The sequence below is a fragment of the Fundulus heteroclitus genome, chromosome 22 (genome assembly GCF_011125445.2).
Source record: "Fundulus heteroclitus isolate FHET01 chromosome 22, MU-UCD_Fhet_4.1, whole genome shotgun sequence".
Taxonomy (NCBI): domain Eukaryota; kingdom Metazoa; phylum Chordata; class Actinopteri; order Cyprinodontiformes; family Fundulidae; genus Fundulus; species Fundulus heteroclitus.
The window spans coordinates 4,476,667-4,493,246 of NC_046382.1; the positions used below are offsets into that span (position 1 = coordinate 4,476,667).

General features: G+C 39.3%; 1 protein-coding gene across 1 annotated transcript in view; it reads right to left on the reverse strand.

Moving 5' to 3' along the window:
• Positions 1–1,100: 1,100 nt before the first annotated feature.
• LOC118557035 (mas-related G-protein coupled receptor member X1-like) overlaps positions 1,101–16,580 on the reverse strand; it is a 70,346-nt gene continuing 54,866 nt past the window's right edge. The window contains exons 2-3 of the mRNA XM_036125912.1: positions 1,754–1,929; positions 1,101–1,650 (exon numbers count right to left, since the gene is read on the reverse strand). Of these exons, the coding sequence (XP_035981805.1) occupies positions 1,101–1,650; positions 1,754–1,929 (726 nt within the window). The remainder of the gene's footprint in view (positions 1,651–1,753; positions 1,930–16,580) is intronic.

Here is a 16,580-nt window from a genome sequence, read left to right on the forward strand (position 1 = left end):
CCACAATCAGAACCACAAAAAAAAAAAGAAAACCACAATCAGAATGATTGAATGAAGGTATTGAGGGCAGGTGTTGGCCTAGTAGTTCGAGCAGTGCGCACAGTGAGGATGGGTTAAGATGCAGAAGGGAATTACTCCATTGTGAGATCAATGGTGTTCATTTATAATTATTATCAATTATAATCAATTGTTTTCCTGTTTTTCTTTATTAATTTTTTTATACATTTTTCAAATCCTTCACATTTTTACATTTTTCCACATTTTTCAAATACTTCAAATTCTAAATATTTTTCAAATTCTTCAAATTGTATAAAGACTGATAGTACTGATTACTACTACTTCTACTACTACTACTACTACTGATAGGGTTATGATAAATAACTTCTTTTATCCTAGAATGAAAACCACACAACACAAGTTTAGACTGTTCTAAAGAAGAGGACAGAGGATAAATCTAAACAGGACTTTTACTCCCTGACAGTCTGGGATCGTCTGCGCCGGTCTGCCTCTGTCTTTCTGCCTTTATTGTCACACATCAAAAAAAGGTCAGGAGGATTCAGGAGTTTACAACATGGGGGTTGAAAACAAAGAAGGGAGCAAGTTTTTTTGCGGGTGATGATCAGTCACCAGCTTCATGCACATCTGGATAAGGGAGACATTCTTATCTTGGAGAATCATTTGTTCTCCCTGTCTAAGGTTAAAAACAACAGAACCTTCCTGAAAGCAAACTCTTAAAACAAACCAAATGCCTGTAACTTGATAAAAATAAAATTATTACATTCACATTTCTTTAACAACAACAACTACTACTACTACTACTGTTTAAATGGTTTAGCTCTTTCATAACTTTCTTCTAATCCTTCAGTTTTTGTCCTTTCATGTTCAAATTGGTTCTTCTTTGACTTCAATGTTTTTCAGCTAGTTTTTCTGTTCTGCAGGGATGTTCTGCATCTTTTGCTCAAATCTTTCTGCAGATTAGCATTCTCACTCGCTGTTATGCAGGAACAGCTTTTTCTTGTTATTATTATTATGAAGCACATTGTTTTTCAGAAAAAAGATCAGCTACAGTAGATTATTGTGGAGGCTCCAGATATTAAACCCTAAACCGTCTCAGTATGTGGAGCAGTCGTGCTTTCAGTATCCTTGCTGCTCATCTCCTGATTGTCTGATGCTTTACAAGAACAGAGTGAAGCCAGAAACTTATCCAGGAAGCTTTTCCGACTCAACAAATACAGAGTTGTGTCTGCAAGGGGACTGAGGTAAATACAAGACATTAACAGATTATAAGGAATTAATTGGGATTCCTTTGGCATGTAAAAACCAGCCATGGGCAGGAAAAGCAGAGAGTAAATTAGCAGCACCACAACCTGAATGGCTACGATTCGTCTTTTTTCTTCTGCTGGGACACTTAGGGATCCAGACAGAGCTTTAATAGTCCCAACCAAGCAGAAGATGAAGACTGGAAGGGGCAGGAGGATCCCACAAGGGAAGATGATTTCAAAAAAAATATCAGTAGTTTTATAATCAGTAGTTAGATACATAATTAGCACAGCTAAAAGAGGAATAGACCAGACCACAACACAGACCACCACGTAGGTCTTGATGTTTCTCCTGAATCTGTACCACAGTGGCTTGGCGATGACCAAATACCTGTAATAACAGATGGAGCTGTTTAGTCCATGGAGACTATCAGGTGCTGACTAATGGGATTATATGAGACAATAAAAAAGCTTAAAGGGAAACACATAGTTACCTTTCCAAGGAGATGCAGACCATGAATATAACACTGGCTATTAAACCAAAGTTCATGATGGGATAGCCAATATCATACCTAGACTGAACTAAATATGTAATTCTTCCGCAGAACTGAATGAGATCAGAAAAGAGAAGGTTGATGACGTAGACTGGGACACCCTGATCCTTTTTTGCCTGCAACAAAGACAACAGAGAAAAAAGTAACTAATGACACCAGAATATTATTAACATGGAAAATGTTTCCTGTTTCAAACATTTCAGTCATTTCTAGGTAAGAAAAGGTAAACTTACACCTGAAATGAGAGAGAACCATTATTTAAAGAACAAACACAAAGTCAAACAGCTCATTCATTGTTGCTGAACATTGTTATTGTGTTTTGGACCTGATAATTCAGCCAGACACAAAGAGCAGATTTAAAAGATTTATTAAACAGCAGGTGTAGCTGGTGCAGGAAACTTCTGGAATGGACTCAGGAACCACTGGAAGGGAGAGGGACATGTTAGTGACAGAGAGGCAGAGTCAGGAAACGTCCACAGGTCGATGTCCAGAAACTGAGAACCAACAGGAGAGTCTGACAGGGACGAGGAACCAGGCAGGAATCCACAAACGATCAGTCACTGACAGGAAGGCAGTCTAGGAACGATGGAAGGTCTTCTCACACAAGGTAATCAATAATCTGGCACCTGGACTCTGGAGGAGACAGGTATAAATGGGGCAATCCTCAAATGACGTCAAATTACTAAATTTAGAACAGGCAGTGCATCTGCGTCACTGTTGGAAAGGCTGTGTAGAGGTGAAGCAGACAGCTCTGTCCTGAATATTGCATCATCAAATATAACAGTAACAATGAAACTCTGCTGCTTCAGAGTCTGCTGGAGTGATTCTCCATGTTACCATGGTGACCATATGACAGGAGTTTGTTTCATTCCCTTTACTAAACCCTGAAAGAATGCAGAGAAATGCCATCGCTGGATAAGAGCGTTTAAGTGGGAGGACTTTACAGTTCAGAGGTAACTTTGTTCAGGGTTTATTTGATCACAAGGGATGTTTTATATGATCCATTCATGTAGATCTATCTAGCAACAAAAATACATGAACAAGCAGACAGCTGTGACGGACTCAGAAAGGGGGACATTTGGTTTCAGTGGACAGACACATAATAATCTAATAAACAAAGCAAATGTTATTTTTGTGAGACATCTGCAAATTAATACAGAGCCGTTTACCTTCTGAGAATGGGTTATTGAGGGATCAGTCGAGTTTATATCCGTGAGGCAAACGTCCTCGATCTGTTCAAACTGCTTCACACTGATGTGTTAAATCTTCAGGTTTAACACATTAACTGATTGATTAACTCTATTTCCATGTGTAGATGGTTGTAAATGAGACAGAGCGGACTGGATTTGCTCTCCCTGCTGCCTGTACTCCCGACTATTGAAGCATGTTGAAATGAAGCCACTGGGACATCCTCATCTCCCAAAATTATCGATGCTGCAAATGTTGCCATTTCCCAGTTTGTAATTTTATTGTCTGACTGTCTGGGGAACTGGAGATGATTTCTGGGGTGTGGAGCCAATCTGATTTATTTTAGAAATGCCCTATAGATCAACCCACAGGTGTAGCAGCTCCACAAATCAGAGCAGTCCCAGGTGCAGGACATCAGGAGATGATTGGTAGAACAGCACCAGGAGCACAGGCTGATGTAAGCAGTCAGCAGCAAAGACACAGAATCACATTACAGAAAACATTTATGTTCTTTGTCTCACCTGTAGAAAAAGTGCAACAATCACTATTAGAGTCAAAGGAAGTCCAATGACTATGGAGAACCAGTCCACCATTTCTAGGATTGTGTAACGTGGATCAGAGTCAGGGAAATAACCAGGGAAATAATCAGGGAAATAATCAGGGAAATAATCAGGGAAATATGGGCAGTAAAGAATTGAGTGGTTTTGGTATGTGAAGTTGTAGCAGGAACTGAACATCCTTTCCAAAGACGTCTTGTTGTTGTTCAACCGTTCCATCCTTCAGTGTTGAACCAGAACTTTGAAGACAGTGGCACCTGCAAACATAAGTGGTGATTGTTGTGTAAATCTTAAAAAAAGCCCACCTTATAAGTATAACATGTGAATCCAAATGTTAAACTAGAAAACCTAAAACATGTGAACTTTGACCAGCCAGATGTCTCTAACAAGCTGATCTGCAGCACAGGAACACCTCGGGGGACTGTGCTGGTACCCAGTGTTGTGCCTGAACGCGTTCATTGAACGAAAGTTCATGAACTCGTTCATATTTTGGGCGAACGTGAACTGAACGTACTGTATTACTGCCTGATAAACGTTATTGTGAACTCGTTCATTCTGGTGTCTGTGAACGGCACGCTCTCTCAGTTCAACTTTGTTCAATAGGTTGCCAAATTTTTATAGAGCCCTCCGGCTAAATCACACCGTAAACAGGCCTTAATATGTAGCGGGATAAACACCCAATCTGGCAACACCAGCTACCAGTGTCGTAGCCTACAGCCGCGCCGCGTGCGTCATCAAAACAAAATGCAGCGTGGAAGCCACAGCAGCATGGAGGCGACCGTGGAGGCGACAAAGCAGCAGTATGATCACTTAAAACAGTTTTATGAGTGACCAGGTGGTCTGTGAGGATGATGGCAACAATCTTACATTTCTCTGCAAACTTTGCCCGCCGGCTTTCAGTAAAAAACATCCGCACTTCAGTAACATCCAAAGCAAATCTGAAACGGCATATAGAACTAAAGCATCCGGCTAGCCTCTCAAGGTATGTGCAAGCAACTAAAAAAACAAAAGACAGTCAGGACAGATCCTCGAGCCAAATTCCAATAACTGCGTACAGTAGCGGCTCCGTTGTCATCTCCCAGCCGCAGGTGAACAACCTGGTGGTGCAGTTTATTGTTGGAGACCTGCAGCCTTTGAGCAAAGTGGAATGCCCAGCGTTCATAAACTTAGTTAAGGGGTTGCAGCCATCCAGACAGGTGCCATCAAGAAAACAAGTACAAACACTGTTAAATAAAAAAAAAAAAAAAGAAAATCAGACTCTGAGTCTTTTTAGTTATTGTTTTTTTGTCTTTTACTTATTCAATGGCCAAAACATTGAAAAGTGACTTGATAATGTTTAAATGTTTTGCACTTTGAATATTGCACTTTCAAGCTCAACCTTAAATTCCTACCTCAGCCTGGTCCCTCAGTTTGTGTTAGTAACATGTTCTTGAGGGTTTTACTATTCATGTAACTTGTTTGTTAAACCTGCCTGGTATAATTTTCCAGGATCCCAGTATTCCTTTTTAGTATGTACTGAAATGAAATTTCAAATGGAAAAAAATATAAAAAAAAAAAAAAACATTTGCACCTTAAAGACTACTTTCCTGTGTTTCTTTTAGTAATTCTTCGTAAAAAAGACCAAGCAGCACATCTTTCCTGATGTTTTTGAGAATATACTGTAGGGGTGAAAGCTGCAGCTGCTACTAGTGTGAAGTGAATGGACAGCAACAAAGCGTTAAAGCAACAATGGGGAAATGCTGTCCCCTCAATGCTAATGTAAACCCTGGTTGGATAAGGATTCAAAACTGGATATGAAGATGAAATCTGATGCACAGTTTCAGTGTTACAACTGAGAACATAATTGCTGTCTGTGGTTCTACAGTAGGCTATGGTGTAATTGAGCAATATATGAAGAAAAAAAAAAAGAACTATGAACTAGTTCATTTTTTGTAACTGAACTTAGTTCAAAAATTTTAATTTTGAACTATGAACTGAACTAGTTCATTTTAAAATGTGTGAACTGAACTTTGAACTAGTTCACCTAGAAAGAGAACTTTCCCAACACTGCTGGTACCGGTTCTGTTCTCCCTCTACTCCCTCTACACTGCAGACCCTCCATCAGCTCACCAGGCTGATAATTAACTTATTTGATCATGAATATTATTAACTATAATTGGATATTATAATTTATAAGGTGTTATTCTAATCAAAGGAATGAGAATTTTTTTTCCTAATAGTTGTGATTAAGGGCTACCAGAATTTAATGATAACTAGCAACTGGTTTTATTAACTAACAATTATTAACCTTATTTACCATGAAAGATGGATGACTAGCCAGTTGTAAGACTGATGTAGACTTGTCACCAGTAAATGTTAATAACATTAACTTATAATTGTGATTGTAATCATTATCATTAACCACAAGCAATGTAAAAATGTCTATGTATATTCATGTTGTTAACTCAAAAGCAGTGATTGGTAAAGATTCAAACACTGATATAAAAACCACAGACGGCCACAATTAAACTATTTAAACTATATTAAACCAATAATTCCCAGTTACTGCAGTAATTCTGTTTAACACTAATGCTACTTGAACACATTAACTACTGAATCAAAACAACATAACAGAAGAAAATAAAGAACAAAGCAAAACAGCAAAGTGATCAAATTTGGATCTAGTAGACTTTGGTAATTTTCCTAACTTAAATAAGCACCTTTAATAGATGTATTCATGTATTAATTGTATCTCGTTTCCATGGAGATGCATATAAAAGCGTGATACGCTATCATCTCAGCCTTCTTCCCTGAGAAGACACAAACAGCCGTCCCTCTCACTGTTTTTTTCCCCACGTGTCACGTGATTCAAGTCCTCGCTGGTTCCGAGTTTTTGCCAAATCAACTTTTCCCTGTATTTCTAAACAGGAGGACTCACTCAGCTTTCAACTTTAAACTACATAAATTTATTTCTGATCCCACTGGAAGCCGCTACCTTCCAGCGATTGACACAGACTCCGCTCGTTGTTTTGGCCAAACAAAGCGTCAGAGAGCGCCCAGAAAACTTGGTGTTTCTTTCTGAACTGTGGGCTGGTTGATAACATCAAGACAATGGTCCTCTGGAGAGCGTTCATGGAAATATAACAACTCACCTAAACACTCACACATAACTGATGTCCACAACAACATACAAACTTCATGCGACTAGACTCCAAGGTTAACCCCCTGCATAAATTTTGTTTCATCATATGTGTTTTTCTCATGCCAAGTTTTTTAATATCTAAAACTGTGTCCTGGAATAGGATAAAGTGTGAAATATGTCTTTTTTTCCTCTCCCTCCCCAAATGTGGCTCCTATATTTCCACAGAGTTAAAGGCAGCGCCCTGTAGTAACCGCATCAGGCGGGGTCCTCGGCAGCAAGGCCTCAGTCAGTCGTTCCCCCAAATGTTTGTGATGTTAGGGTTACTGGGTTAGGGTTACTTTCGTTATACTGGAACTGTAATTTCCCTCTGGGATTATTAAAGTATTTCTGATTCTGATAATCTGTGACATTACAAAGATGATATTCCATTTATTCTTAGATTATTTGTTTTAAATGATCATTCAGTTCTGACAGGATAAACATGTTCAAACTTTTATCCAGACTGGTATTTTGATTGGCAGGCACATACTTGTCAGGGGATGGAGGAGGTTCCCTCTCTGGAAGGATGGGCGGTGGAGATGACACGAGTTTCATCATTGGAAAAAAATTCATAAATGACTGGCTAGACTGGATATATATGAAGCAAAGTGGGTTAAACATTTAAGTTTATTAGAAGGCCCCTGAAAGGTGTGATATGCTGATGATACTCAGGGTTTCATTAAAATGAAAGAGAGAGAGAGAGAGAGAGAGAGAGAGAGAGAGAGAGAGACCGCAGCAGCGGAAAAACATGAACAGGGAAAGTAGCGCCGTTTGGTTTATTTTAATACCATAAATTAAATCAAGCTGTACGTTTTGTAAAAAGCCCGTTAAATTCAGTGGAAACACAACAAATTTATATAAGGATGTGAAAAACCGTAAGCAAGAAAACGTGGAGCGACAGAAACGGAGAGTAGACGAAACTTCTCTGATTGCCCCGACAGACCCACAGACTGACGTCACTGACTGAGGCATTTCAGTCCTCCATGGAACATCCAGGTAGATCAGTGGTCATCTTCAGCAGCAGTTCATGTTAACTTTCAAAGTAGATATTATCTATCATGTTACTGGAGCCCACAGAGAAAATGTAATTAAGACCTTGAAAGAACCCAGTATATATATCCTATTACAAAATGTTATTTAAGATAACATTAGCTAATCCTTTATTTATCCCACAACGGGGAACATTTATAGGATTAAAGCAACAGGCAGGTGCACACAACACAGACAAAATTACATAAGGATTGAAATATATAAGAGGTGGACTAGGAAAAAAACACTAAACATATTATTATTATTATTATTATTATTATTATAATTTTATGTTATATAAAGGCCATATTTTGGCTGCCGTGCCTGCTGTTCTCTTAAGAAAAGATCAACTAGTGCACTAAATTCAATAGATGGTTGGAAAATATCAAATATAAAATACAGATATTTCCAGGGCATAAAGTATACAGTTAAGTTGTCTCTTTTTTTGGTGTGTGTGTGTGTGTGTCATGTGGTGGTAGCAGGTGTAGAGGGGGGGGGGGGGGGGGGCAAAAGGGCCCGAGCAAAGCTGTCAGCTGGCCTGAGTACACTTTGATCACAACCATTAGATTTTCTTTGTTATTGCTTCCTTTGATTAGAATAAAGCATTATTAATTCTAATATCCAATTATAATTATTAACATTAATAATAAAATAGGTAAAATTGCATAACAATGGGTGATGATGATGAGGATGCAGACTGAATTACATACTTTAAGATATTTAATGATTGAATAACTCACAGTCTGTCAGGTATTGTCTTAATATCAGCTCAATTGGCTTTGATATTTGGACATAAGGTAAAAGATTCAAGCACTGACATTCTTCTAACAGTAAACTCTGAAACTTCTCTTCAAATATAAGAATTTTTTGACAGAAATAAATGCTAATCATGAGAAAACCATGAATAATGTTTTCCTGAATTAACGATACATTTCTTTCTTTCCAAGGAATCCTGAAAGGTTTTATTTTCATTTTAGGCTACAGACAGGGACTTTAGGTTTCATTGGATCCAACATTAAAATCAAGTCAGCTAACTAAATGCCAAAAAATGTTTAGGGTTCAGTTTACAGTTTCTCTCATAGATGGTGATGCAACAAGTTTGTGTTTTTGGATTGAAGGATTCTTCCCATTTCCTCTCACCATATCAGCATCACCTGCTGCCACTAATTAACACCAAGTCATTCCACTTGTGACTCTGCCTACTTATACCTGCCTCACTCTACCACTCCCTGCCAGAACGTCTTCACTCACTTTCTGCATGTTTTCTTTGAATCTGCTCTCTATCACCTGTTGATCCAGTGTTCCTGTGCTCTCCCTGCTCATCGTTCTGGTGGTTGTGGTCATCCCCTACTTTGTTCTGTTGCTTTTTGGACTCAATGCTCCTCTGGAAATGTCACCAGCTTCTGCTCTGGTCAAGATCTGTCTCTGTCATCATCTGGTCAGCCTGTCTCTGTCATCACCTGGTCAGCCTGTCTCTGTCATCATCTGGTCAGCCTGTCTCTGTCATGCCATTGCCTGCCATCACCAGCTGGTCTTACCTTCATCTATCTGTCTTATCAATCATCACACTCTTCAATAAACATTAAAACTAACCACACCATGTTTGATTGATTATCAGGTTTCCAGAGTACAATTAAATACATGAAGTATATCCAAATGCTCTTGGAAATATTTTTATAATCAAAACATGTTAAATTACTGCAAATACCAGTAATAAATAATTCTTAGTTATTTCTAAAGCAAATAAATCGCATGTATAGAAATAAATTTGATATTTTTTACCTTAAAAGTTGAATTTTTAAATGTTAAAGCGCTCTGTGCAGCTGCAGTGGAGATTTGGGGATTTTGTCCTCTGCATTGTTCATTTATAGGTAATGTAAGACATGCAAATATTTCTGATAAACATGTTTCTGACACGCCTGCTTTGAGTTTGTCCAGAGGGGCGTTGCTTTTCAGTTCATCAGGTAAAAAGTCTCTATATCCTCCTTTCCATGCAGCTGTGACTTTAGAATCAGATAAAATACCAGTGATGTTCATAAAGCATTTCAATCTGAAAAACTCACACAGAAAGAAGAGACAATTAGAAGAATTTATTGATACAATATTTTAAGACTTTGGTGCTCAGACCTCGGCAGGAAACATTCACGCTGAATTATACTTTAATATGCATAAGCAGGTGTATGAGAATAGGAATGATCCCCCAGGCCTGAAACTGGTGGTGGAGTGGAGATAGAAGAAGTTTGTTTAGTCCATATGATGATCTGCTTGAGCTAGATGTCCAATTTGATAATCACAGGTTTGCATGATTGTCCATGATGAGCAAGCTTGAAGCGACTGTGGAGAGGAAAAAACTCCCCTTTGGGAAGAAACCTCTGGCAGAACCAGGCTCAACATGGCGGTCTTCTGCCGGACCGATTGAGATATGACAGTGAATTCTGTAGAGTCCAGGAGGAATTACACTCTAATAGGAACAAGGTTGTAGGAGCACATAGGAAAGCCAGATGGAGCTGCTATGATGGTGGAGAAGGGGATGGAGGTGGGTTGAATCCGGTCATGGGTTGAGTCCAGATCAGACATCGCACAGCGACTGCTTGCTTGCTGGGTAGAAGTTGAGCTGGATTTAAAGTTCTTTTAAGACGGATCCAGGACACTGATTGGCTTTGACGAGGAGCAGTTCAAAGCTGATTGGCTTGCGTCGGAGGCGAATGAGTCCCTGATTGATGGAGGTAAGCAATGAGTTTCTTCAGTCTGAATTTCCGCATTTAGCTCCATTATACAAACGAACTGGACTGTTTAAAAAAAACACAAAACTCTCTTTAAGGCTTATTTTTGAAAGATTAAATAAAAAATCCCAAACACAATCAGCTTCACGTCTTTGATGTAATCAACGACTACACAGATATAAAAAAATAAAAGAGACTGAAGAAATTATTTTGATCACATTAACACATTTACTAAGAAACTTTATGATGTTTTTAATTACTGTTTAAATAATTAAATATTCATCCTGAACTAACTATAAAAACGGGTTAAATTAGCTCTGTTAAGTTGTGATTTGCACATATTTTGACCATAATGTGCAAACTTCCACATTTACATTTTATTTAAGCAGACATCTCTTTTCCTGGTAGCACTGTTGCCTGGCAGCTAGAAGGCCATGGGGTCTTTCTGCTAGGAGTAAGAATGTTCTCCCTCTGCAAGTGTGGGTTCACTCCAGATACTAAACCTTCTACCTGTATGTTAGACCCAATCCCAACCAAGTTGTTTAAGGAGGTATTACCTTTGATCAGTGGTCCTATTTTAGACATGATTAATCTATCCTTGGTAAATGGATATGTACCACAGGTTTTTAAAGTAGCTGTTATTAAACCTTTACTTAAGAAACCTTCTCTTGATCAAGATGAGTTAGTTAACTACAGACCTATATCTAATCTTCTTTTCTTATCTAAAATTCTTGAGAAAGTAGTTGCTAATCAACTCTGTGAACATTTACAAAGTAATGACCTACTTGAGGAGTTTCAGTCAGGCTTCAGAGCTCATCATAGCACTGAAACAGCTCTGGTGAAGGTCACTAATGATATTCTCATGGCCTCAGATAATGGACTTGTGTCTGTACTTGTCCTGTTAGATCTCAGTGCTGCATTTGATACAGTTGATCACAATATTCTCCTACAAAGACTTGAACATACTGTAGGGATTAAGGGAAAAGCATTAGGCTGGTTTAAATCTTATCTGTCGGACAGATTCCAGTTTGTTCATGTTAATAATAAATCTTCCTCAAACTCTAGAGTTACCTGTGGAGTACCACAGGGTTCAGTCCTTGGATCAATTCTCTTTACTATATATATGCTTCCGATTGGCAAAATTATCAGACAGCATGGGATTAATTTCCACTGTTATGTGGATGACACTAAGCTATATTTATCCATAAATTTCCGCATTTAGCTCCATTTCAATCTGAAAAACTCACACAGAAAGAAGAGACAATTAGAAGAATTTATTGATACAATATTTTAAGACTTTGGCGCTCAGACCTCGGCAGGAAACATTCACGCTGAAATATACTTTAATATGCATAAGCAGGTGTATGAGAATAGGAATGATCCCCCAAAAAATTGCCGAGGTCTGAGCATCTGTATGCTCATAAGCCAGGTGACTATAGCGAAGGATAATGGATGAATAATTGAACTGCCAAGAAGGTTTGCAAACAGCTTACCAAGTCAGGCCGTGGTTATGGAGGCCTGCGAGCAGGCCGTTGCAGTGAAGGCTTACCCAAGTACAGCGAGATGAATGGGAGATGATGATTGGGTGAACGATAAGGTAAAGATGAATTTATCAGGGATGCTTGATGAATGATTTCTTGCGGATGATGCACATAGATAAATGAGTGATCATGAAGAGATCCGAGACAGGTGAAAGGACACATGACAGGATGCAACAAAATGCATAACGGATGCCTGTCGGTATGCATGAAAGGTATGTGACAGGGTGCATGATAGGAAGAACACAAATAACTGCAAATAATATGAGTGAGTTTTGAACCACCACCAGTATTTGAAGTTGAATTACCTTAAAGCTGATAGAGCATTGAGCATGAAAGGACCAATGTGTGCCCAGAAGCAGAGAACTTGAATTGATACCAAAACAGGGCCGTTGCCACGAAGACTTACCAAAACAGGGCCGTTACCACAAAGACTTACCAAAGTTCTGTGAGATGAATGGAATGTTTATGATGCGTTTCTTGCTGATGCGTTTCTTGCTGATGCGTTTCTTGCTGATGCGTTTCTTGCAAAGTTATGTGAGATGAATGGAATGTTTATGATGCGTAACTTGCTGATGCGTAACTTGCTGATACGTAACTTGCTGATGCGTAACTTGCTGATGATGAACATAAATAAACGAGTGATCATGACGAGATGCAAGACAGGTGACAGGACACATCAGAGATGCATGACAGGATGCATAGGAGAATGCATAACGGAATGCATGAAGGGACGTATGACGACGCAGGACCAGACGCGACAAGACGAGTGATCATGACGAGATGCAAGACAGGTTACGGGACACATGACAGGATGCAACGGTATGCATAACAGAATGCATTACGGTATGCATAAGAGAACACATGACAAGACGCAGGACCAGACGCGACTCCGAGTGATCATGACGAGGTGCAAGACAAAAGACAGGACACAGGACAGGATGCAACGGGATGCATAACAGCAAGCATATCGGTATGCATGAAAGGACGCACAAACGCAGGACCAGACGCGACACCGAGTGATCATGACGAGATGCAAGACAAAAGACAGGACACAGGACAGGATGCAACGGGATGCATAATAGCAAGCATATCGGTATGCATGAAAGGACGCAACAAACGCAAGACCAGACGCGACCCCGAGTGATCATGACGAGATGCAAGACAAATGACAGGACACATGACACGATGCAACGGGATGCATAACATGATGCATGACAGAATGCATGAAGGACGCATGACATGACGCAAGACCAGACATGACCAGACGCACAAGAAATGCATGACAGAATGCATTACAAATACGAAAAGAATGCATGAAAGGGTACTTGACAGAATGCATGATAGAAAGAGCACAGGACTACAAATAATATGAATGAATTTTGAACCACCACCAGTATTTGTAGTTGAAATACTTAAAATTAGAGGGCATTGAGCAGCTAAATGAATGGATGCCCAGAATGATATACGAGGCATGATGGTGACCATGCCCATTTGTTGAAGTGATCAGGAATCTGAGAACCAACAATTATATAGAACTCCCCCAAAACCTACGGATGGCAGCATCCGTAAAATCTTTAACATATCTTCAACAGAACACATTATAGAAATATATATTTCCGATCCAGGCGAGAAGCAGACCAGACTAGAAGTTCAGAACACAGCTCTCAACCAGAGTATCCTGTTCAAGAAGGAAACAAACAAGATTAGTTAACTTGAGCTGCCTGGAATAAAGCATGCCTCTGGCAATGATGCATCTGCGAGACTGAGCTGAACGAGCGAGGAGGCAGCTAACGGAAACACTGATATGGAATGAGACTAATATCATGTGAATCCGAGAGCTTAAATGCAGGAAGCCATGATGAAACTAGGTTGAAATCCATACCTAGAACTCGATTTGCAGGTTAACAGGTTTAATTTGAGAGGACAACTGGGAATAGTGAAAGAAGATCTATTTGAGGAAAGTGACCATAAGATAAATGGATGAAGACGGGCAACACTTCTTAAGACATAATTATCAAATAATATTTGCTTAACTCATGAATGCGTAGAATGCCGAACACATACTAAATGCTGTCATGAATCGAATAAGCTTATTTAGCTTATTCCATGGCGTTTTAAATGAATTTAATACTTTAACTCAGATTCTGCACTGCATTCTGACAAAACTGATGATCTTCAATGTTTATTAGCTTAATTATCCTCACCAGCCTGCAGACAAGCTCCGTAATTGAAATACTATCACCAGACAACAGCACCCGCAGTGACGCTCTCCGGATGTTCATCTTAAAATAAATTCTTGAACCTGAAAAAAGAAAATTGTCAATCCCTAAAGCATGAGCAAATGGCTGTTAAAAGATCGCCAATACTCAAATCATTCCCCAACAGCCAACACGACGTCAGCTCCCAGCTGACGTTCAGACAATACCTACAAAAAAGCATAAAATAACTTTAACATGTATAATTTCATACCTGAAGTAATTGATTGGCAAAACTTTGAAATGACCACTGAAATGACAAGAGTGACAAAAGTGGCCTAGTCAGCATAAATAAAAGTCTGAATCCAGTACAGACCGGTCCAAACAGACGCCGAATTGCACCAGAGTTGCAGCGGTTTAACAATTGGTATTAATTACTGGATTTAAAATGCACTTCTGAAATAAAAATGGGGTAAGTATCAACTCAACCCTACTGTCCGGTTAACAGAACATAAATAACATTGAAGGTGCTTGCAGAAGATTGCCAATAGTTAGTCTTATGATGACGAATCAGAGGTTTGAAAATGCGACATTTGCTAGTACAGCCTGCAGGTTGATGATAAAGGGGAGACGTGTTACCATATCAAAAGGTAGTAAGAGAACACAGAATGGGAAATTAAATAGAAAAGAGGAGAGTGATAACAAGGTTAAGATTTAAGCCTACAAACTTAATTTACACTTAAAATCAAAGCATACCATGGCAAGAAATTACTGTAGAAAATATAAACAATGAGTTAAATTAAAATGATATAATTTCGAAATAAGAGAAGATATATGGAGTCCATTACGAACCATACTCCAACCAGTAGGTGGCAGTAATGTTACTACAAGCCTGTTGCCAACCCCCAAAACCAGAAGAAGAAAAACGACAACAACATTAGAATGGATGGGATACGTTCTGCCTAAATAGACGGACATACAGAAGCGTAATGAGCAAACGCGTGCAATATAAATTAAAACATGAGTGGATACATATTACCCTGAGCTGCTCGGAGCGGGAATGAGTGAGGAGATCCGGCTGAAAGTTGCGGCAGGACGATACGGAAAGGTGGGTCTTGCAAAGCCGATCGAAACCAGAGAGATCCCACGGTGAAGCGGAGTCCTCCCCAGCGCGCTACGAAGCGGAGCGGGACCAGAGCCGAAGCAGAGCTGAGACGGCGTCTGTGCCAGGAATCGGATATGATGGGAAACAGAGGTTGGGTGACGGAATGAGATGCCACAGGCGGAAGAAGGCCAGCTAAGAGAGTGAGTCCAGGTCAGCGCTGTTTAAGATATGCTGGAGTGAATATAGCAGTCGGAGATGATGTATGCGCGGCTAGATGCGTTCCCAGAAGCAGGAGGATTTGAGGATAAGTTGTTATCGTCTTGAATCCGGTCATGGGTTGAGTCCAGATCAGACATCGCACAGCGACTGCTTGCTTGCTGGGTAGAAGTTGAGCTGGATTTAAAGTTCTTTTAAGACGGATCCAGGACACTGATTGGCTTTGAGGAGGAGCAGTTCAAAGCTGATTGGCGTGCGTCGGAGGCGAATGAGTCCCTGATTGATGGAGGTAAGCAACGAGTTTCTTCAGTCTGAATTTCCGCATTTAGCTCCATTATACAAACGAACTGGACTGTTTAAAAAAACACAAAACTCTCTTTAAGGCTTATTTTTGAAAGATTAAATAAAAAATCCCAAACACAATCAGCTTCACGTCTTTGATGTAATCAACGACTACACAGATATAAAAAAATAAAAGAGACTGAAGAAATTATTTTGATCACATTAACACATTTACTAAGAAACTTTATGATGTTTTTAATTACTGTTTAAATAATTAAATATTCATCCTGAACTAACTATAAAAACGGGTTAAATTAGCTCTGTTAAGTTGTGATTTGCACATATTTTGACCATAATGTGCAAACTTCCACATTTACATTTTATTTAAGCAGACATCTCTTTTCCTGGTAGCACTGTTGCCTGGCAGCTAGAAGGCCATGGGGTCTTTCTGCTAGGAGTAAGAATGTTCTCCCTCTGCAAGTGTGGGTTCACTCCAGATACTAAACCTTCTACCTGTATGTTAGACCCAATCCCAACCAAGTTGTTTAAGGAGGTATTCCCTTTGATCAGTGGTCCTATTTTAGACATGATTAATCTATCCTTGGTAAATGGATATGTACCACAGGTTTTTAAAGTAGCTGTTATTAAACCTTTACTTAAGAAACCTTCTCTTGATCAAGATGAGTTAGTTAACTACAGACCTATATCTAATCTTCTTTTCTTATCTAAAATTCTTGAGAAAGTAGTTGCTAATCAACTCTGTGAACATTT